Source organism: Carcharhinus amblyrhynchos, chromosome 13, assembly GCF_965287045.1.
Source record: "Carcharhinus amblyrhynchos chromosome 13, sCarAmb.v2.hapA, whole genome shotgun sequence".
In the NCBI taxonomy this organism is placed as follows: Eukaryota; Metazoa; Chordata; class Chondrichthyes; order Carcharhiniformes; family Carcharhinidae; genus Carcharhinus; species Carcharhinus amblyrhynchos.
In genome coordinates, this window is record NC_137336.1 from 70,736,939 (window position 1) to 70,761,505 (window position 24,567).

General features: G+C 46.2%; 1 protein-coding gene across 1 annotated transcript in view; it reads right to left on the reverse strand.

Annotated features, from left to right (window-relative positions):
• Positions 1-24,567, reverse strand: part of LOC145351310 (soluble guanylate cyclase gcy-31-like) — a 162,022-nt gene that overhangs the window by 101,483 nt on the left and 35,972 nt on the right. The window contains exons 4-6 of the mRNA XM_080200933.1: positions 24,418-24,552; positions 21,000-21,123; positions 7,216-7,335 (exon numbers count right to left, since the gene is read on the reverse strand). Coding sequence (XP_080057059.1) covers positions 7,216-7,335; positions 21,000-21,123; positions 24,418-24,552 — 379 coding nt within the window. The remainder of the gene's footprint in view (positions 1-7,215; positions 7,336-20,999; positions 21,124-24,417; positions 24,553-24,567) is intronic.

The window sequence follows — 24,567 nt, forward strand, 5'->3', positions numbered from 1 at the left end:
ACCCACACACATCACTGTCCCCCTTATCCACTCCCCCCAATACCCACACACATCACTGTCCCCCTTATCCACTCCCCCCACTACCCACACACATCACTGTCCCCCTTATCCATCCCACTACCAACAAACATCACTGTCCCCCTTATCCGCCCCCCCACTACCCACACACATCACTGTCCCCCTTATCCACCCACCCCACTACCCACACACATCACTGTCCCCCTTATCCACCCACCCCACTACCCACACACATCACTGTCCCCCTTATCCACCCACCCCACTACCCACACACATCACTGTCCCCCTTATCCATCCCACTACCCACACACATCACTGTCCCCCTTATCCACCCACCCCACTACCCACACACATCACTGTCCCCCTTATCCACCCCCCACTACCCACACACATCACTGTCCCCCTTATCCACCCACCCCACTACCCACACACATCACCGTCCCCCTTATCCACTCCCCCCACTACCCACACACATCACTGTCCCCCTTATCCATCCCACTACCAACAAACATCACTGTCCCCCTTATCCGCCCCCCCATTACCCACACACATCACTGTCCCCCTTATCCACCTCCCCACTACCCACACACATCACTGTCCCCCTTATCCACCCACCCCACTACCCACACACATCACTGTCACCCTTATCCACCCCCCCACTACCCACACACATCACTGTCCCCCTTATCCACTCCCCCACTACCCACACACATCACTGTCCCCCTTATCCACCTCCCCACTACCCACACACATCACCGTCCCCCTTATCCACCCCCCCACTACCCACACACATCACTGTCCCCCTTATCCACCCCCCCACTACCCACACCCATCACTGTCCCCCTTATCCACCCCCCCACTACCCACACACATCACTCTCCCCCTTATCCACCCACCCCACTACCCACACATATCACCGTCCCCCTTATCCACCTCCCCGCTACCCACACACATCACTGGCCCCCTTATCCACCTCCCCACTACCCACACACATCACTGTCCCCCTTATCCACCTCCCCACTACCCACACACATCACTGTCACCCTTATCCACCCCCCCGCTACCCACACACATCACTGCCCCCCTTATCCACCTCCCCACTACCCACACACATCACTGTCCCCCTTATCCACCCCCCACTACCCACACACATCACTGTCCCCCTTATCCACCTCCCCACTACCCACACACATCACTGTCCCCCTTATCCACCTCCCCACTACCCACACACATCACTGTCACCCTTATCCACCCCCCCGCTACCCACACACATCACTGCCCCCCTTATCCACCTCCCCACTACCCACACACATCACTGTCCCCCTTATCCACTCCCCCACTACCCACACACATCACTGTCCCCCTTATCCACCTCCCCACTACCCGCACACATCGCTGTCCCCCTTATCCACCCACCCCACTACCCACACACATCACTGTCCCCCTTATCCACCACCCCACTACCCACACACATCACTGTCCCCCTTATCCACCTCCCCACTACCCACACACATCACTGTCCCCCTTATCCACCTCCCCACTACCCACACACATCACTGTCCCCCTTATCCACCTCCCCACTACCCACACACATCACTGTCCCCCTTATCCACCCACCCCACTACCCACACACATCACTGTCCCCCTTATCCACCTCCCCACTACCCACACACATCACTGTCCCCCTTATCCACCCCCCCCACTACCCACACACATCACTGTCCCCCTTATCCACCTCCCCACTACCCACACACATCACTGTCCCCCTTATCCACTCCCCCCACTACCCACACACATCACTGTCCCCCTTATCCACCCGCACCACTACCCACACACATCACTGTCCCCCTTATCCACCCCCCACTACCCACACACATCACTGTCCCCCTTATCCACTCCCCCCACTACCCACACACATCACTGTCCCCCTTATCCACCCGCACCACTACCCACACACATCACTGTCCCCCTTATCCACCTCCCCACTACCCAAACACATCACTGTCCCCCTTATCCATCCCCCACTACCCACACACATCACTGTCCCCCTTATCCACTCCCCCACAACCCACACACATCACTGCCCCTCTTATCCACACCCTCCACTCCCCACTCACGTCACTGTCCCCCTTATCCACTCCCCCGCAACCCACACACATCACTGTCCCCCTTATCCACACCCTCCACTACCCACACACATCACTGTCCCCCTTATCCACCTCCCCACTACCCACACACATCACTGTCCCCCTTATCCACCTCCCCACTACCCACACACATCACTGTCCCCCTTATCCACCTCCCCACTACCCACACACATCACTGTCCCCCTTATCCACTCCCCTGCAACCCACACACATCACTGCCCCTCTTATCCACACCGTCCAATACCCACACACATCACTGTCCCCCTTATCCACCCACCCCACTACCCACACACATCACTGGCCCCCTTATCCACCCACACCACTACCCGCACACAACACTGTCCCCCTTATCCACTCCCCCAATACCCACACACAACACTGTCCCCCTTATCCACTCCCCCAATACCCACACACAACACTGTCCCCCTTATCCACTCCCCCAATACCCACACACATCACTGTCCTGCTTATCCAACCACCGCCACCACTCCCCCCCATCACTACCCACACACTGTAATTGATTCATATAGCTTTATGGTATTATACATGTAGTACGTTATACACTCCCAAGAAACATGCAGGCTCTACTTTGATACACCATAAAGCTCCCTCAAGACTGCTGCAATCAAACGCTGAAAAACATCTAAAAATGCAGTTCAGATACAAAGCAAAGTTATCCCTACAAACACTCCATCAAACACTCCCAGGAGAGTTACAATTACAGATTTAGATACAGAGTAAGCTCCCTCTACATATTCCCCATCAAAAACCCCCAGGAGAGCTACGGCATGGGGTTATAGGGTTATGGGGTTAGATACAGAATAAATCTTCCTGTACACTGTCCCCAACAAACCCATACAAACTAAAGCTCTCTCTACACTGATCCTATCAAACACAGCCAATACAGGTACATCTCACTGCTAACTAGCGAGTAAAGTTCTTTCTACTTGGTCCCCATTAAATAATCCTAAGGCAGATGCTGCATGGGATTAGACACGGAGAAAAGTTTCCTCTACACTGGCCCCATCAAACTCTCTTAGGACAGGTACAGCACTGGCATTAGATGGAGTAAAGCTTCCTCCATATTGTTCCCATCAAACACTCCCCTGGTAGGAATAGCACAGGGTGAGGTACAGAGCTAAGTTCCTGCTACACTGCCCCCATCAAGCACTCCCAGAAAAGGTACACGTTGTGCTTTCATACACTGGAAAGCTCCCTCTACATTGTCATGATTAAATACTGCCAGGACATGTAAAAATATGACTTAGATACAGAGTAAAGCTCCCTCTACACTGTCCCCATCAAACACCCCCAGGACAGGTACAGCATGGGGTTAGATACAGAGTAAATCTCCCTCTACACTGTCCCCATCAAACACTCCCAGGACAGGTACAGCACAGGGTTAGATACAGAGTAAAGCTCCCTCTACACTGTCCCCATCAAACACTCCCAGGACAGGTACAGCACGGGGTTAGATACAGAGTAAAGCTCCCTCTACACTGTCCCCATCAAACACCCCCAGGACAGGTACAGCACGGGGTTAGATACAGAGTAAATCTCCCTCTACACTGTCCCCATCAAACACTCCCAGGACAGGTACAGCACAGGGTTAGGTACAAAGTAAAGCTCCCTCTACACTGTCCCCATCAAACACTCCCAGGACAGGTACAGCACGGGGTTAGATACAGAGTAAAGCTCCCTCTACACTGTGACCATCAAACACTCCCAGAACAGGTACAGCACAGGGTTAGATACAGAGTAAAGCTCCCTCTGCACTGTCCCCATCAAACACTCCCAGGACAGGTACAGCACAGGGTTAGATACAGAGTAAAGCTCCCTCTACACTGTCCCCATCAAACACTCCCAGGACAGGTACAGCACGGGGTTAGACACAGAGTAAATCTCCCTCTACACTGTGACCATCAAACACTCCCAGGACAGGTACAGCACGGGGTTAGACACAGAGTAAATCTCTCTCTACACTGTTCCCATCAAACACTCCCAGGACAGGTATAGCACAGGGATAGATACAGAGTAAAGCTCCCTCTACACTGTCCCTATCAAACTCTCCCAGGACAGGTACAGTACTGGGATTAGATACAAAGTAAAGCTCCCTCCATACTATGTGCATCGAACAACGCTGGGCAGGTACAGCACAGGGTTAGGTACAAAGTAAAGCTCGTTCAATACTTTCCCCATCAAACAGTTCCAGTGCAGGTAATACATTGGGATTAGATGTAGTGTCAAAGGTCTCTCTACACTCATCCATCAAACCCTCCCATTACAGGTATAGCACAGGGTTAGGTACAGAGTAAATCACCCTCTACATTGTTCCAATCAAACACTCTCAGAACAGTTACATCACGGGCTTAGATACAGAGTAAAGCTGTATCTATACTGTCCCCATCAATCACTGTAAGAAGTCTGACAACACCAGGTTAAAGTCCAACCAATTTATTTGATAGTAAACTCACAAGCTTTCGGGGTTTGCCCTTTCGTCAGGTGAATGGAGAGTTCTGGCCTCAAACAGAGCATATAAAGCACAGACAGTTTACAGATTACTGATTAGAATGCGAGTCTTTACAACTAACCTGCTATTCAAGTCTTAAAGATGCAGACAGTGTGAGTGGAAAGATCATTAGGCATAGGTTAAAGAGATGTGTATTGTCTCCAGACAGTACAGTAAGTGAGGTTTTGCAAACCCAGGCAACACATGGGGGTTACAGATAGTGCGACATGAACCCAAGATCCCTGTTGAGACCGTGCTTATGTGTGCGGAACTTGGCTATCAGTCTCTGCTCAGCGACTCTACGCTGTCATGCGTCGTGAAGGCCACCTTGGAGAACGCTTACCCGAAGGTCAGAGGCCGAATGCCCGTGACCGCAGAAGTGTTCACCAACAGGAAGGGAATAGGTTTACTCCAGTCCAACGCCGGCATCTCCATCCCATCAATCACTCACAGGCCAGGTTCAGCTAAGGTGTTAGGTACAAAGTAAAGCTCCCCCAAACTGACCCCATGAAACATTCATAGGACGGGAACAACATGGAATTAGGTATGGAATAAAGCTTCCTCGACATTGTCCCATTCAAACATTCCCATGACAAGTAAAACACAGGATTAGAAACATATGACAATACTGCTTCTTTACGAAATGTATTTGTGTCATGTTTCTTCTGAATGGACTGTTTTATACTTGAACTCTGATTATGGTGTTGATTGACTACAATCGACAGTCCACATGCTGAGCATGCAAAAGATTAATTGTTCATAATTATTGGAGTGTTTATTTTAATCTATTATTACATTATTGTTATTCTTAAACTTGTTCCTTGGGGTTTCAGAGTAGGGTTTCATTAGCTTGATTGACAATCTATCAAATTGACAAAGAAAATCATGTGAGGGTAGAGCTAGACTTACAGAAAAGAAAAAAAGACTGACAGTTGCAGTTTGAATTTAGAAAACAGCATTAGCTCTCTTTCTCCTTCTGGAATTTGAAGTCTGAGATCTGCTAGAAAATAGGATCTCTCCAGGGATCTGCAAAAGGCAAGCAGTGTTCCCTCCCTCTCTATCACTGGAATTCTGCTGTGATGACAGACCTTCATCTGGAGGCTGTTGTTGGAGAGTCAGAATATGGGTGTTTTTCTATATCTATGTCCAGGTGTGTTAAAAAGCTGGAGGATTGGAAAATCATGTGAGCCTGGGTGTCTTGCTAACTGATTCCAAAGAATAGGTTATGTCTATAGGGATATTGCGTGAATTGGACTAACAGAAATAGCTCACAATTAAGAATTATAGCTTGTCATGTTCAATTATTTCAATTGTTAACAGTTGTGTTAATTCTTTTTCTACATTTTAACTGTGTTGTTAGATAAAGTTTGTTTTAATAAAAGTTTCCTAGTGGATCAATTGAATCACACCTGGAGCAAAACAATTTGTGCTCACACTAATGACAAAATCAAGAAAATAATTGGGGTCTGGGGGAACTTCAAAATATACCTTGGAGTTCCCTGATGTGGCCCCTAACATACAGAACAAAGCCCTGTCTACACCGTCCCCATCAAACATTCCCAGGATAGGTACAGCACAGGGTTAGATATGCAGTAAAGCTCCTTCTGCACTGTTCTCATCAAACCATCAGAGGACAGGTACAACATGGTTATTAATACAGAATAAAGCTCCTTCTGCATTGTCCCACTGAAATACTCCCAGGGCATGAACAGCACAGAGTTGAATACAGAGTAAAGCTACATCTATACAGTCTCTGTCAAACACTCACAGGCCAGGTTTAGTTAGGTGGTTAGATACAAAGTATAGCTCCCTCTACACTGACCGTATGAAACACTCGCAGAACAGGTACAAGATGTGGATTGATGGGGAATAAAGCTCCCTCTACACTGTCCCCATCAAACACTCCCATGGAAGGTACAGCACAGGTTTAGATGAACATTAAAGTTAGAATATCATAGAACCCTACAGTGCAGAAAGAGGCCCTTCAGCCCATCAAGTCTGCACTGAACACAATCTCCACACTGTACCCATCAAACACTCCCATGACAGGTATATCATGGGGTTACATACAGAACAAATCTCCTTTTGCACTGTCCTCATCAAAGACTCCAAGGGCAGGTCCAGCACGAGGTTAAATAAAGTACAGCTCCCAATCCACTACCCCAACAAGCACTCCCAGAACAAGTACAGCAGGGAGTTAGATACAAAGTAAAGCTCCCTCAACATTGACCCCATTAAGCACTCACAGGACAGATATAGCATGGACTTAGATAAAGCCTAAACCTCCCTCTGGACTGTCCCAATCAAACATTTCCAACTCAGGTACAACATAGGGTTAGATGTAGTGTAAATCTCCCTCCACATTGTACCCATCAAACTCCCACAGCAGGAGAAGCACAGGTTGAGGTATAGGAAAAAGCTCCATCTACACTGTCCCCATTAAACACTCACGGGGCCTAATGTTTCTCAATCCACAAGGCTGTCACACTCCCCAGGAGTCCGTATTTAGGTTGATTCTTTGCTGGAGCAGCAGATTCTCACCATGTTCCATGTAAACTCCACCAGTGGGCGGACGAGCAGGAAAGCATCAGTAATCATCTTGCCGTCCAGGTCTGGGAACACTGTGGCCAATCCGGATCCCACATTGTGCACGACCATGTCCTGAAGGTTGGGAGAGAAAATCTTGTTAGTAACAAGGAGATTTACACTCATATCACACTGTCACTGGGGTGTAATCATCATGAGAAATAGAAATAAAGAGTCATCATAGATAGCAGGAAGAAAGAGGAAGAAACTCAAGAAAGCAATTAGAACAGCCAAAATGGCACATGAAAAAGGACTTGCAAACAAGATTAAGGAAAATTCTAAAATATTCTATAAATACATTAAGGGGCCATTAGAGACCAAAGGGGGAATCTGTGTGCAAAGCCACAGGATATTGGAAGGGTGTTAAATGAATACTTTTCATCGATCTTCACTCAGGAAAAGGAGAACATAGGTACAGAATTGAGGAAAAGGGTCTGTGAGGAACTTGCATAATTTGACATAGGAAATGGGAGATATTGGAGGCTCTGATGGGGAGCACACCTTTTAGGTGGCTCTGATTGGGCATCTTATCTTTGAACCTGCGGAACACTAAGGCTAGAATGGACATGTAAACCAGGGAGACCTTACACATTATTGGGACCATTGTAAACCCAGTTACACATGTCATGTTTAAAACTGGGACTATTGGCATGTTCCATTCAGCAAATTCTACTGGGTATATACTGACAAGTTCCTATAGCATTTCCAAATCGGCCTCTACTTTCGAATGGAGATTGGTCATATCTTAAAGGTTTCAGGTCAGGCTTCTGGGCCCATGTGATACTAAGAATCTGAATCCCCCTGATAGTAGTGCAAGGAACAGGGCTCAGCCTTTTGGAAAGGATTGGCTACAGAAAATACACCTGGATTGGCAACAGATCTTTAAAATGGGTACTGGCAATTTATACAGTGTTCCCAAAGAGTTCCAAGAAGGTCTCAAGAAGATTAGGGCCAAGAAGCCTGACCTTTAAGCTTTAATGGTACAACCAGTCCCCATGCCCTTGATGCCAAATTAGAAATTCTGGCTGAATGGACCGTGCCAGTGGTCTTAGTTTTAAAACATAACAATTTGGTTCATTTCTGTGGGGATCATAACAGGTCAACAGAGCAGAGACTGTATGAGTATACATGGTTGCCCACTGGGGTGACTTTGGTTTCACCATTTTTCAAAGGGTGATGGAAAACATTCTTCAAGGGGTACCCAGAGTGATAGTCAATCTGGATGGCATGTTAATCTCAGGAACTACTGCAAAGGAACATTTAGAGAGTTTGGAGGCGGTCTTATGACTTTTTTCCGATGTTGGCATCCAATTAAAAAGGGAAAAATATGTTTCAAGGTCAACAAAATAACATATCTCCGGTATAGAGTTGACAAGGATGGGTTACACAGTGCCCAAAAGAAGGCCATAAAAGTGGCTCAGACTCCAAGGAACACAACTGAGCTGAAATCTTTCTTAGGTCTCATAAATTACTATGGAAAATTATACTGAATTTGGCAATCCTGCTGGTACCCCTCCAAATACTGTTTAAAAAAATAGAAATGGTCATGGCAAATGCCACAAAGAAAAGCCTTTGCAAATGTCAAACAACAATAACTGTCAACAAATATACTAGTCCATTATGACATCCTGAAGCCACTCACTGAAACCTGTGACACCTCCCCTTATAGGATAGGAGCAGTATTATCACATGGCTGGGGCGATGGGGCAGAATTTTCAATCATGTTTGCATCACAAACCCTGGCGGATGTGAAGAGGAAGTATGTCCAGATTGACAAAGAAGGTTTGGCCATGATATTCACAGTGAAGAAGTTCCGCCAGTATGTCTATGGTCAGCATTTCACCTTAGTAACCAACCACAAATTTCAAGTAAGAGGAGGTGATTCCTCCCATCGCATCAGCCTGGATCCAAAGCTGGGCACAGCTACTAGGTGCCAATGAATATACATCAGAACATTGTATTTAGCCAATGCTGATGCCTTGAGCTGCCTGCCACTATCCACCTACCTACCTTCTCCACCAAAAGTCATCATGACTTCAAATTGTGAAAGGAAGGTAGAACAACAAATACATTAGCAAATTTCTGCCTGTAAAAACAAAAAAGCAATAGTGGCAGACTTTAAACCACCCCAGTATCAACTGGGATTGAAGCGATACAAGGGGCACTGAGGGAGAAAAATTAATGTAGTGTGTCCAGGAAATCTTTTTCAGCCAATTAGTGACAAACACAACAGGAAGAGATGCAATTCTAGACCTAGTCGTGGGGAATGAAGAAGGAAAGTGGATGAAGTGACAGTTTGCGACCGTATCGGGGATAATAATCAAAATTCAGATCAATTTAGCATTACAATGGAAACAATCAGAGATAAAGCAGGAGTAAAAGTTTTGAATTGGGGGAAAGCAAGTTATGCAGGAATGAGAAGAGACTTGGATGAGGTGGACTGGACAGCACTGATAGTGGATACATCAGTGCAAAACCAGTGGGAAGCACAAAAAAGCAAGATCCTAAGTGTACAAAGTAGGCACGTCCCTCCAAAAATAAGTGTGGTACTGCCAAATCTAGAGCGCCCTGGCTTTCTAGAGGAAAACATCGAAGTAAGTCTCACAACACCAGGTTAAAGTCCAACAGGTTTATTTGTAGCAAATGTCACTAACTTTCGGAATTGGCAGTTCCTTCGTCAGGTGGGTGGGAGTTCTGGTCACAAACAGGGCTTATAAAGACACAAACTCAATTACATGAAAAATGATTGGAATGTGAGTCTTTGCAACTAATCAAGTCTTAAAGGTACAGACAGTGTGAGTGGAGAGAGCATTAAGCACAGGTTAAAAAGATGTGTATTGTTTCCAGACAGGAAAGTTAGTGAGATTTTGCAAGTCCACACAAGTCATGGGGGTTACAGACAGTGCGACATGAACCCAAGATCCCAGTTGAGGCCGTCCTCATGTGTGCAGAACTTGGCTATCAGTCGCTGCTCAGAGACTCTGCGTTGTTGTGTGTCGTGAAGGCCGCCTTGGAGAATGCTTACCCGAAGATCAGAGACCAAATGCCCGTGACCGCTGAAGTGTTCCCCAACAGGAAGAGAACAGTCTTGCCTGGTGATTGTCGAGCAGTGTTCATTCATCCATTGTCGTAGCGTCTGCATGGTCTCCCCAATGTACCATGCCTTGGGACATCCTTTCCTGCAGCGTATCAGTTAGAGAACATAGGCCGAGTTGCATATACCTGGTGGATGGTGTTCTCAAGTGAGGTGATGGCATCCGTGTCGATGATCTAGCATGTCTTGCAGAGGTTGCTGTGGCAGGGTTGTGTGGTGTCGTGGTCACTGTTCTCCTAAAGGCTGGGCAGTTTGCTGCGGACAATGGTCTGTTTGAGGTTGTGCGGTTGTTTGAAGGCAAGAAGTGAGGGTGTGGGATAGGCTTGGCGAGATTTCGTCTTCATCAATGATATGTTGAAGGCTCTGGAGAAGATGGCGTAGCTTCTTTGCTCCAGGGAAGTACTGGACGATGAAGGGTACTCTGTCCACCGCGCCCCGTGTTTGTCTTCTAAGGTCGCTGATGTGGTCTTTGGCCGTGGCACATCGGAACTGTCGATCGATGATCCAAACCATTTATATATATTACAAACAGCAAAGGTCCCAGCACTGATCCCTGAGGAACACCACTTGTCACAGCCCTCCATTCAGAAACGCAACCTTCCATTGCTACTCTCTGTCTTCTTTGAGCGAGCCAGTTTTGTATCCACCTTGTATCCCCTTCACAAAACCATGTTGCCTCTCACTAATACGTCCACTTACTTCCAAGTGGGAATAAATCCTGTCTCAAAGAATCCTCTCCAATAATTTCCCTGCCACTGATGTAAGGTTCACCAGCCTGTAATTACCTGGATTATTCTTGCTACCCTTCTTAAACAAAGAAACAACATTGGCTATTCTCCAGTCCTCTGGGACCTCCCTGTAAGAACTCTCACAACACCAGGTTAAAGTCCAATAGGTTTATTTGTAGCAAACACCACTAGCTTTCAGAACTGGCTGTTCCTTCATCAGGTGAATGGGAGTTCCACATCATGACTTCCCCCGTACCCAGTGAGGATACAAAGATTGCTCTCAAGGCCCCAGCAAATTCCTCCCTTACCTCTCTCAGTATTCTAGGGTATATCCCATGAGGCCCTGGGGTCTTGTCTACCTTAATGTTTCTTAAGAACCCCAATACCTTCCCCTTTTTGATCTCAACGTGACTCAAACTATTGACACATCCTTTCCCAGACTCATCATCCACCAAATCTAAATTTAAATTTAAAACCAAATTTAAATAGCTTTAAATTAAGGGGTGGTAGTTATAGGATGGATGTCAGGGGTAGGTTCTTTACCCAGAGGGTGGTGAGGGATTGGAATGCCCTGCCTGTTGTAAATGCGCCTAGTTTGGGGGCGTTTAAGATATCCGTGGATAGGTTTATGGATGGAAAGGGATTCGTTTAGGTTAGAAGGTCATTGCTTTTTAATTGGTCAGCACAACATCGTGGGCCGAAGGGCCTGTTCTGCGCTGTAATGTTCTATGTTCTATGTTCTATAAATCCTTTCTTTGGTGAATACAGACTCAAAGTATTCATTTAATACCTCATCCATTTCCTCTGGCTCCACACATAGATTCCCTCCCTTATCCTTGAGTGTGTCAACCCTCTCCCTCTGTACATATGTATAAAAAGCCTTGGGATTTTCCTTAATCCTGCTGGCTAATGCTTTTTCGTGACCCCTTTTAGCCCCCTTTACTCCTTGCTTAAGTTTCTTTCTACTTTCCTTGTATTCCACATTAGTTTCGTGTGTCCCCAGCCTCCTATCTTTGACAAATGCTTCCTTTTTCTCTTTGACTAGGTTCATAATATACAACATAGAAAAACTACAGCACAAACAGTCCCTTCGGCCCACAAGTTGTGCCGATCATAGCTCTGCCTAATAGGCTTACCTATAACCCTCAATCCTATTATGAATTATCCAATGTTCTCAAAACTTGCCACACTTATCCTTCCTTACAGGAATGTGCTAGTCCTGAATCCCTTTCAACTTACATTTGAAAGCCTCCCACGTGCCAGATGTTGATTTGCCCTCAAACATCTGACCCCAATCTACATTCTTCAGATCCTGCGTAATATTATTGTAATTAGCCTTCCCCCGGTTTAGCACCTTAACTTGAGGACTACACTTATCTTTATTCATCAGTACCTTAAAGCTTACTGAATTGTGATCACTGTTCCCAAATTGCTCCCCTACTGAAACACCGACCACCTGGCCGGGCTCATTCCCCAATACCAGGTCCAGTACAGTCCCTTCCCTGGTTGGACAATCCATGTACTGTTTCAAGAAGCCCTCCTGGATGCTCCTTACAAATGCTGCCCATCCACTCCCCTAGCACTAAATGAGTCCCAGACAATATAGAGGAAGTTAAAATCTCCCACCACAACAACCCAGTTACTTTTACGTTGGGGACCTGTTAAGGTTACTGGGTCCCCGGCTGTGTCCCTTTTCTCCGGGCTGCCCTTTGTCTGGCCAACTGTATTCAAATTGCATGGAGCCATCCCTGAACTTCTTGTGGAGGAGGTTGTTGGGTTTGACTCTGCGCAGGCCAGGAATCAGGATGCCTTCTTAGATTATGCTAATGATGTCCTCCTCATGGTCACAGACCCGGCTGACCTGTGGAGGACGTGACAGTACCAGGCCGTGTACTCTGCTGCATCCTCTGCCAGGATCAACTGGGCCAAGTGTTCTGGACTCCTGGTTGGTCTGTGGCAGATGGACCCCCTCCCAGAGGCACTTCAGGCCTTTCACCTGGAGTAGGACCAGTCTCCTTTACTTGGGAGCCCATCTTTACCTGGCTGAGGAATCCTGGCCGGCAAACTAATGGGAGCTGGAGGCCAAAGTCACCACTCGCCTCAATCCCTCAATAGGCTGAATGGCCTCCTCCTGCACTGTAGGGATTCTGTGATTCACAGGCTCCAGGAAACCTGATCTTTTTGCGATTTTGTGGAGTCCATGGACCATTGTTGCCATCCGGCAATGGAGGTGTCCCCATGGATGGATTCTCCCCCAGTACATTGTACTGGGCACATGTAGCAGATCCATGCAACTGTAAATTGCATTGGTTCACAAAGACACATGTTCCAAAGATGTGCAGGTTAGATTGATTGGCCATGTTAAATTGCCCTTTAGTGTCAGGGGATTAGTAGATTAAATACTTAGGACACTGCACTAGGTGTGCACTAGCAGCCCATACAGAAAATCCCTCTATGCAGTGGCAAAAAGCGTGGAGGGCACGTCTGTGACGCGGCTCAAACTGTGGGGCTCCATCCCCAGGAAGAGAATGTCTGGGCTTGGGGCCAATGTGAAATCCCGTCCGAGCAGGGGTATGCTCAGTGGGGATCCCACCACCCAGTTGTGCCTCCTCAATTTTGTGTTATAGGTTGCATTCTCTTTGCAGTTATCTCAGAAACCTTTTACTAATGTTTTGTTTGCAGTTCAGTCCCACCCTCCTGATCTATGGGCATTTGGTGCGGACAGGAAAGGAGGAGGACCTCCTCGTGAACCTGTTCCTGGGCCTGGCCAAATGAGCCATTAACAGATCCAAGCAGCAGGTGACTGAGGGAGTTATCCAGCCTGACTATCTGCCCCTGTGCTGTGGCTACATTTGCAGTCAGATGTCCTTGAAGAGGGAACATGCAGTGTCCAAGGACACTGTCAAGGCTTTCGTGCATGTTAGACACCGTAGGAACTGGGGTGTATTATTGACCCCTTTAACCGCATTTTGATCGAATGTTTAAGTTTCCTTTCTGCTTTGTTTTTTGTTTTGGGCAGTTCCCTGGGGGGCTTGGGTGCTGCTGTTTTTAATTTATCCCTTAGTTTATTTGATTTAGTTTATTTGTTTTGCCAAAAGGAATGGCAGAGATTAGTGTGTATACACTAAGTATACACTTACTTTGCATTCTGTAATAAATGATGTTCCTTTCCAGTCGGCCTTCCTGAGTCATTACAAAAGGAATGTCTAATGTCTGTGGGCAGTGAGTCAGAGCTGCACTTCTCTTTGTGACCTCCGCTTAAAGGCTCAATCCTTGAGCACTGACCTTGAAACTCAGTTATATAAACTCAGAGACCTGAAAATTACACTTTCCTCATTTGAGTCTTACTCTTGCATCCTTGATACTCTTCAGTACCTCCTTGAGGTTTGCCAAATGTTCCTCAGAGGATATAATGTGCAATAAACTTGCCATGAAATGGTACAGGCTGATAAAATGCCCAGGGCAACCAGATATATTGGTACAGACCTTTGTGAGTTATTTATCTTTTCTCACTTCCTTGCGTCCTCATTCAGCTCCAACTGCTGGTATGTGTGGCTCCCATGTCAAGTTTGGTAAATCTTTGTCCTCCTGCTAACTTTGCATACAAGCCTTTGGGATTGGATAACCATCCAGCCTGGCCACTTGGTTTGTGGTTAAGTTGCAGTCTTCCCAGATGCAAACAGTTCTGTCCGGCTTCACCAGGGTAACAACTGGAGTCACCCATTCTGAGAATTGTACCGGCCTTATTATTCCCAAGTCTTCTAAATGTATCAGCACTGCCTCAACTTGTTCATGCAAAGCAAAAGACACTGGCCGAGTTCTAAAAATTTTGAGAGTGGAGCCTGAATTAACATAGATCTTGGTTTTGACTTCCCAAATTTTCCCAAGTATATTACAGAAGATCTCTTGACATTTCCTTAAAATGGCTTGGAAACTTTCGTCGATTATGCTGAAGATCTCCAGTCAATTTAATTTCAATCCAATCTCATTCCAATAGGCTGAGCCCATGGCCCTTCAAGATGATGATAGGTCATCATATATGTGTGATATATATGCTTTGCTATTAAACCATAGAAACCCTACAGTGCAGAAGGAGGCCATTCAGCCCATTAAGTCTGCACTGACTCTTGAAAGAAAATCTTACCCAGGCCTAACACTCCTTTCAACCCCCTATCTCTGTAACATCACGCATTTGCAATGGCTTATCTACTCAGCCACTTGTCCTCCAGGTGCTCCGGTTTGCGTATCACGTAGTTTGCTTTAGAACTGTGCTGTGGATGTTGTTATAAACAATTATTTTGGCTTTGGACTTGCCATTTAGGTCCAGATAGCTTGTATTTTTCTTCAAGAAGCTGTTTAATCTCAGTATTATCTTCATCACACCAGTCCTGATTTTTGCGTTTGGTGGGACCAAGTACTCATAAGCTGTGCCGTACACAATATCCTATTGGAAAGGCCAGATTTCTGAGGGGTTCAGAAGGTCACTTAGCCTCTTTCCAGAGGAATTCTCTGAAGGGTTTTCCCCTTGGGGTGCCCAGCATTTGTTGAACCTCACTCAATCAACACATACACTACGAAAGACGGCATATAGTTAAAGAACAAAAAGCAATTTATTTGCTAATAGAATATAAGAACATAAGAAATAGGAGCAGGAGTAGGCCATCTAGCCCTTCGAGCCTGCCCCGCCATTCAATAAGATCATGGCTGATCGGAAGTGGATCAGTTCCACTTTCCCGCTTTCTCCCCATAACCCTTAATTCCCTTATCTATCAGAAATCTATCTACCTATGACTTAAATATATTTAGCGAGGTAGCCTTCACCACTTCAATGGGCAGAGAATTCCACAGATTCACCACCCTTTGAGTGAAGAAGTTCCTCCTCAACTCCGATCTAAACTGTGCCCCACACCCCCCCCCCCCGCCCCACTTATTTTGAGGCTGTGCCCTCTAGTCCTGCTATCCTTTCTAAGCGGGAAGAATCTCTCTACCTCTACCCTATCTATCCCCTTCATTATCTTATACGTCTCTATAAGATCCCCCCTCAGCATTCTAAACTCCAACGAGTACAGACCCAGTCTATTTAGTGTCTCTTCATAAGCTAACCCCCTCATCTCCGGTAACAGCCTGGTGAATCTTCTCTGTACTCCCTCCAAGGCCAATATATCCTTCCGCAAATACGGCGAACAAAACTGCACACAGTACTCCAGCTGCGGCCTCACCAGTGCCCTGTACAGTTGCAGCAAGACCTCCCTACTTTTATATTCTATCCCCCTCGCTATAAAGGCCAACATTCCATTCGCCTTCTTGATCACCTGCTGCACCTGCAGACTGGGTTTTTGCGACTCGTGCACAAGGACCCCCAGGTCCCTCTGCACCGCAGCATGCTGCAGCTTTTCGCCTTTTAAATAATAATCCCTCCTACTATTATTTCTACCAAAGTGGATAACCTCACATTTGCTAACATTACACTCCATCTGCCAGGTCCTCGCCCACTCACTAATGCATGCATCAGGAGGGAGGCACAGTCAATGAGGGCTGACTGTGCTCTCTGAGCTAATATTGCCAGGTAATATTATTATTTAATTCTGAACATTTCAATATCTTGCCTAGTTTTGTCAATCAGACTGGACAGCCCAATCACAATATTCAACATTATTTCTTCAGCCAATAACGTTACTCCTGTCAACAGGAATAGGTGATTAATAGCTTCCTGCCCATGTAGATTCCTTCACTTTTACCTAGGAAATGTAGCCCATATCATTAGAGTAACCAAGGCCATTATTAACATCTGTGATATTCTATTGGTGAAAGGAGCCACTCTTTCGCTGGAACCTGCGCCTCTTTTATCAGCTTAAGAAACTGCTACAGCCTCACTACCCATGAACGAATTTACTCCCTTAAATAGCAAGTCTATGATTAAACTTAGAACATAGGACATAGAACATAACAGCGCAGTACAGGCCCTTCGGCCCTCAATATTGCGCCGACCTGTGAAACCAATCTCAAGCCCATCTAATCTACACTATTCCAATATCATCCACATGTTTATCCAATGACCACTTAAATGTCCTTAATGTTGGCGAAACCACTGCTGTTGCAGGCAGGGCATTCCGTGCTCTTACTACCCTCTGAGTAAAGGACCTACCTCTGACATCCGTCCTATAATTACCACCCCTTAATTTAAAGCTATGTCCCCTCGTGTTAGCCATCACCATCCAAGGAAAAAGGCTCTCACTGTCCACCCGATCTAATCCTCTGATCATCTTATATGCCTCTATTAAGTCACCTCTTAATCTTCTCTCTCTAACGAAAACAGCTTCAAGTCCCTCAGCCTTTCCTCGTAAGACCTTCCCACCATACCAGGCAACATCCTGGTAAATCTCCTCTGCACCCTTTCCAATGCTTCCACATCCTTCCTATAATGTGGCAACCAGAACTGTATGCAATAATCCAAGTGCGGCCGCACCAGAGTTTTGTACAGTTGTAACATAACCTCACGGCTCCGAAATTCAATCCCTCTACCAATAAAAGCTAACACATCGTACACCTTCGTAACAACCCTATCAACCTGGGTGCCAACTTTCAGGGATCTATGCACATGGACACCGAGATCCCTCTGCTCAACCATACTGTCAAGTAACTTACCATTAGCCCAGTACTCTGTAATCCTGTTACTCCTTCCAAAGTGAATTACCTCACACTTTTCCGCATTAAACTCCATTTGCCACCTCCCAGCCTAGCTCTGCAGCTTATCTATGTCCCTCTGTAACCTGCAACATCCTCCCACACTGTTCACAACTCCTCCGACTTTAGTGTCATCTGCAAATTTACTAACCCATCCTTCTACACCCTTATCCAGGTCATTAATAAAAATGACAAACAGCAGTCACCCCAAAACAGATCCTTGCGGTACACCACTAGTAACTGAACTCCAGGATGAACATTATTCATCAACCACCACCATCTGTCTTCTTGCAGCTAGCCAATTTCTGATCCAAACTGCTAAATCACCCTCAATCCCATGCCTCCGTATCTTCTGCAGTAGCTTATGATGGGGAACCTTATCAAACGCTTTACTGAAATCCATGTACACCACATCAACTGCTTTACCCTTATCTACCTCTTTGGTCACCTTCTCAAAGAACTCAGTGAGGTCTGTGAGGCACGACCTACCCTTCAGAAAAAATGTTGACTATCCCTAATCAAATTATTCCTTTCTAGATGATTATAAATCCTATCTCTTGTAATCCTTTCCAAAGCTTTGCCCACAACAGAAGTAAGGCTCACTGGTCTATAATTACCAGGGTTGTCTGTTGTCCCCTTCTTGAACAAGGGGACAACATTTGCCATCCTCCAGTCTTCTGGCACTATTCCTGTAGACAATGACATTCTAAAGATTAAAGCCAAAGGCTCTACAATCTCCTCCCTAGCCGCCCATGCTTCTACCCACCTGGAATGTTTCTACCCACCTGGAACTGGTCTATGATAACCAAACAATAGGTTTTGCCGTGGGATTGTGGTAGTGGCCCTGTGAAATCCATTTGCAGATGTTCCCAGGGCCCCTTTGATCGGGGCTGCTGTCCCATCTTAATTTTTATGGGCTGACCGGGGTTGTATTGCGCGCGTGTCACTCATCGGTAACAACATTGGGCTATGTCCCTCCCCATCTCTTTCCACCACTATTCCTTTCCTATACTAGTTGCCATGGCCTCTCTTCCCGCATGTGAGAGTCCATGGTGAAGTTCCAAGAGGGTGTTTTGTAAGCACTCCGGTGCCATTACCTTGTCATTGTGTTTCCAAACGTTATCAGTCCCTCTGCTCACTTCCTATTCTTCCCACTTACCCTTTTCCTCTTCTGAGGTATCTTCGTGTAAGTCCCGAATATCTATTTCATCTTCTGTCTGCCCTGTTACTGCTATTGGCAGCTCGCCAACTGTCTCCTGTTCTAACGCTAGTTGCGCTGCTCAATCTGCGGCTTGGTTCCCTTTGTATTTCCCTTTCTGGTTCTTTCTGATGTGCTTTGATTTTTATTACTGCTGCTTCTTGGCCCTTAAAAATGCCTCAATCCTTTGTTGGTGTTTAACAGGAGTTCCTCCCGTGGTTATAAACCCCCTCCCACCCCACGCCATCATATAACCGTGTACTACCCAGAATGCGTAACTACTATCAGTATATATATTTACCTGGTTTTCCCCCTTTAATTGGTCTTTGTATAGGTTCTGCCAATTTCGAAAATCCCAGGGTAAAACTTTGGCTATAGTTAAACAGCCCCAGCACCTTCCTGACCCCTCTTACGGTGACGGGGTCGTGGCATTTGTTATACCGCCTTCTTTCAGTCGGTTGGCATTTCTTTAAGCCCTTGGGATATTAAGTATTCTAGGTATAGGACTTGTGCTTTCCCGATTTGTGCCTTTTTGGGGCTCACCTTTAACCCTGTGGTTTTCAGTTCATTCAACACTAGGTAGAGTGCTCCCTGATGTCCTGACTTAGATTCTGAGGCTATTAATATATCATCCATGTATTGTAGAATTGTAGTTCTTTGGTAGTCCCACCCTTTTCAGGATGTCACTCACTACTCGATGGAAGATGGCAGGGCTATTGTGGAATCCCTGCAGTAGGCGAGTCCAAGTATACTTGTTTGTCTCCCATAATAAATGCAAATTTTTCTTGGGATTCGGGAACTAAGGGCAGAGACCAGAATCCTTTGGCTATATATTATAGTATAATTAAAAGGGCCTCATACTAAGAATTCTATACTACCCCCCATCACCATGACTGATTTTTATCTTTTTCCAACTTAATATTGAAGCTTATTATATTGTGATTGCTATTTCCCAATGGACAAAGTGGTTGAGGCTCTACTCATTGGAACTTACAGGAATAAGAAAGTAGGATTCTTAAGGGGCCTGATAGGATAATGCTGAGAGGATGCTTCTCCTCATGGGATAGTCTAGGAACAAAAGGCATAGTCTCAGAACAAAGCGATGCCAATTTAAGACTGAGATGTGAAGGGATTTCTTCTCTTGAGGGTTGAATAGCTCCATGTCACAGAGAGTTGTAGGGGAAGAGTCCTTGTGTACATTTAAGTCTGATAAAGTTAGATTTTTGATCAGTAAGGGAATCAAGGGTTACGAGGAAAGAGCAGGAAAGTGGACATGAGGAATGTCAGATCAGCCATGATCCTATCAAATGGTGGAACAGGCTCGAGGGGCCAAACAGGCTGTTCCTATTTCTTATGGTCTTGTTCATCCATATTCCATCTTCAGTAAACTTGAGAACACCCAAAATTCTGCTGCCCATGTCCTAATTCACAGTAAATCCCATTCCTCTATCAGCCCCTGAGCTCTCTGACTCACATTTGCTCCTGGTTAAGGCTCCCCATCTCAGTAACCTCCTCCAGCTCCATAAATCTCCTTATCTCTGTAATCACCTCCTCCCAGACAACCCTCCCCATCTCTGCAATTACCATCTCCCCTATGCCCTCCTTACCTCTGCAATCACCTCCAGTCCCACAACCCTCCCTTTCACTGTAACCTCCTCCTCCCCTACAACTCTCCCTATCTCCGTAACCTGCTCTAGCCCTACAATACTCTGGGGCATCTACACTCTAATTCTAGCCTCTTGTGCATCACCGGTTTTAATCACTCCACTGGTTTTAATCACTCCACTAGTGGTGGCTGTGTCTTCAGCTGCAAGCTCTGAAATTCCTTTTCTGGGTCTGTCCACCTGTGTGGACCATTTCATTATGCACTTCATTAGCATAATGAAATAGGATACAGAGATAGGGAGAGTTGTAGGGTAGGGAGGGCAGAGGGGAAATGGCAGAAATATAAGTTTGGATAGGGAGGAGGAAGGCTGTTAGAGAGCTGTGGGAAGGAGCTTGAGAGAGGAGGAGACAGAAGAAGTGTTGGACTTGCCTGTCTGAAAACAATGTTGAAAGGGAAAACTTCAAAGAAAAAGTCACTGGTGAAGGGCAGCATCTCTTCCTCATCAGTATCCTCCTTCTGAATGTAACGATAGGCTGAGTTATCGAAGTTCAACCTGAACAGGGAAATATCAAGAAAAGACAGTGAAAGAAGGTTCTGATCTCAATCATAACATCTCACATGGTAATGAGGTGAGACAAGGAGAGAAGGCATTAGAAAGAGGGAGTGAGACACAGAGGGTCAGAGATGGAGAAGAGAGGTGGAAGAGGGAAGGGGAGAGAGAGAGTGAGAGCGCGATAGAGCAAGAGAACCCAACAGATCTAAGCAGTGAGAGAGTGAGAAATATGGAATAAGAGAGACAAAGCAAAGAGAAAAAGAACACTCAGGTGAGAGTTAAAGGGAGAGATAGATAGGGGTATAGAGACCCAGAGCCAGAGAGAGGGGTGGAGTGGGGGGTGAGGGGAGGGAACAGATCTGACAAAGGTAAGAGGGAGAGAGGGGATGTGAGTGAGCGGGAAAAAAAACTATTTCTGTCTGAGGGAGAGAAACAAGCCCCTGAAATTTACAAAGTATGAAAATACAAAAGGATTCGGAATGAGAGATAGTGTAGTTGCTTTTGTATCAATTGCTGCAGGCAACAAGCTTTATTCGAGCATTCAACTTCGCAGTGTGCATTCAGCACGGCGTGCTGTTGTCACTGCAGCGTGAATTCAGCACTCTTGAGCTGTTATGATTACAGTGTGCATTCAGCAGTGTGCTGTGATATTCGGGTGCGTCCAACACTGCGCGTTCAGCTCTGTTGCGATTGTAATGTGCATTCAGCACTGTGGGCTCCTTGTGACCGTCCCATCCGCAATGCCCCGCCCGCGCTCCGCCCCCCGTACTCTAGTGATTGTTGTGTCTACTCAACACTGTGTTATTGTGATTGTAGTGTGTATTTCGCACTGTGCACAGTTGTGACTGTAGCATGCATTAAGCACTGCACGTTATTGTGATGACAGTGTGCATTCAGCATTGCGCGCTGTTGTGATTGTAGTGTGCATTTAGTGCTGTGCACCACTGTGATTGTAGCATGTATTCAGCACTGCATGCTCTTGTGATTGTAGTGTGCATTCAGCACTCATGCTGTTATGATTATAGTGTGCATTCAGTCGTGCCATTTTGGTTGTAGTCTGCATTCAGCATTGAATGCACACTACCCTCAACACATACCCAATCCATCTTCTCACCCCACCCTGCTGCCCCCCCGCCCCCACCCACGCCCCACAATCCTGTCTCATATCCAAGCTTCAGGTAATGCTATCATGAATCTTTTGCAGCACCCCTCGCCACACCACCCGCCGGATCTACACCACAGCTGCAGTTCACCATTTCCTTTCAGACAGCAGGAATAAGAGGAGATAATTTGTGCAAGAGCAAAGAGCAATTAAAGAAGAACATTTATATTGGCTCACACATTCATTGACACACCTTTGATGCCAGTTGTAAAGAGTAGTTTAAGAGTGAGGTCTGGAATGTAGTCAGTCACATCAGGACTCTGCAGCTTATGTGAATGTGAATCTCATGCAGAAAGGGGAGGTATCTGCTGGTACAGCTTCACTCACCCTGCTCTACCCAACAGCACAATTCTGTTGCTGCTGTTGGCTCAGGATCCCCAACGTAATGCACCTCCGTGGATTCATGAGGATTATTTCTGGAAGACTGTGACACAGTTCCACTGATGACCTGTGCTCCTGGCATCTGAAGGGACAATGTCCTCCTGAAAGAACCCTACTCTGATAGCTATGGAAACATTCCCATTGACACACGACTTCCAAATACACTTACACATCTGTCTGAATCCCATAATCCCCACTGGAACACTCTTCACATCCTAAACACTGGCAACAGCCCACCTCTCAATGGTGCACCTCCTATTGATTGCAAACATCACCAACTGCAGCCTGATAACTGAGCCAAGTGGTGAAGTTCATCCCAGGCATGTTGTGGCTCCTCATTCCGCAAGTCAAACATGAGGAATAGCTCAAAATATGACTGACTGACCAACCAAGTCAGACTATCAGCCATTTACTGAACTCCTGCTCTGAGGGATCCGCTCCAGGTGGTATAACAGCCATTGGTAATCGGTGTATCGGATGAAGTCATTGAATGGATCACTGACCTCAATATTGAAACTGTAACTGTTTCCCTGGCCAGATCAGTAATATCTCCTTCCTCTTAATTTTCACCTGTCCCATTGCTTCTACTGTTCCTCGCATTATTTTCTCAGATTTCTCCTCTTAGAGTACTTTGTATTATTCTTTATCATCAAGTCCCCACAGTGCCGAAGGAGGCCATTTGGCCCATCGAGCCTGCACCAACCACAATCCCACCCAGGCCCTACCCCTATATCCCACATATTTACCCTGTTAGTGCCCCTAAGGGCAGTTTAGCATGGCCAATCAACCTCACTATGGAATACTATGTATTCCAGTCTTGCCTTGCACCTCAAAGCATAAATTTCCCACTTTTAATCCCTCCTAGCACCCAGCCCACCTCTTACTACCTGCAGATTATTTTGATTCTTGGGAGTCATTGTTCAAGATTCTCTTAAGGGTAAGGTTCAGTCAGCAGTTAGGAAGGCAAATGCAATGTTCGCACTCATGTCAAGAGGGCTAGAATACAAGAGCAGGGATGTACTTCTGAGGCTGGAAAAGGCTCTGGTCAGACCCCATTTGGAACAGTTTTGGGCCCCATAATCTAAGGAAGATGTGCTCGCCTTGGGAAGGATCTGGAGCAGGTTCACAAGAACGATCGCTGGAATGAAGAGCTTGCCATGAGGAATGGTTGACTACTCTGTCTGTATTTATTGGAGTTTAGAAGGATGAGCGGGGGTCTTATTGAAACTTACATGATACTGCGAGGCCTGAATAGAGTGGATGTGGAGAGGATGTTTCCACTAGTAGGAAAAACTAGAACCAGAGGGCACAACCTCAGGCTAAAGGGACAATCCTTTAAAACAGCGATGAGGAGGAATTTCTTCAGCCAGAATGGTGAATCTGTGGAACTCTTTGCCATAGAAGACTGTGGAGATCAGGTTATTGAGTGTCTTTAAGACAGAGATGGGTAGGTTCTTGCTTAATAAGGGGGTCAGGGGTTATGGGAAAAGACAGGAGAATATCAGCCATGATTGAGTGGTGGAACAGACTCGATGGGCCAAGTGGCCTAATTCTGCTCCGATGTCTTATGATTCAGGTGAACAACTGATGCATGTGAATTAGAAGATTAATTCCCCTTCAGCTTCTGTCCACTCAGATGCACTGGATCTCAGGGACAAAAATCAGTCTCACTTTAAATTTTCTACTCTGAAGCTTGGATAGGTTCCAAGGTCGTCAGCTATCCTTCCATTTACTTGCCCCTGCTCCCTTACCTCATGGTGATATGCGAGTAATCACCCACTAACTGCTCAGATAACACCTCCACCTGAATGTCCGTGTCATAGAATTGCTTCCCCATCTGTCGGAGCTGGCCCATGGCGTAGTGAAGATAACCTTTTCGTTTGCTCCTGTCACAACAAGTG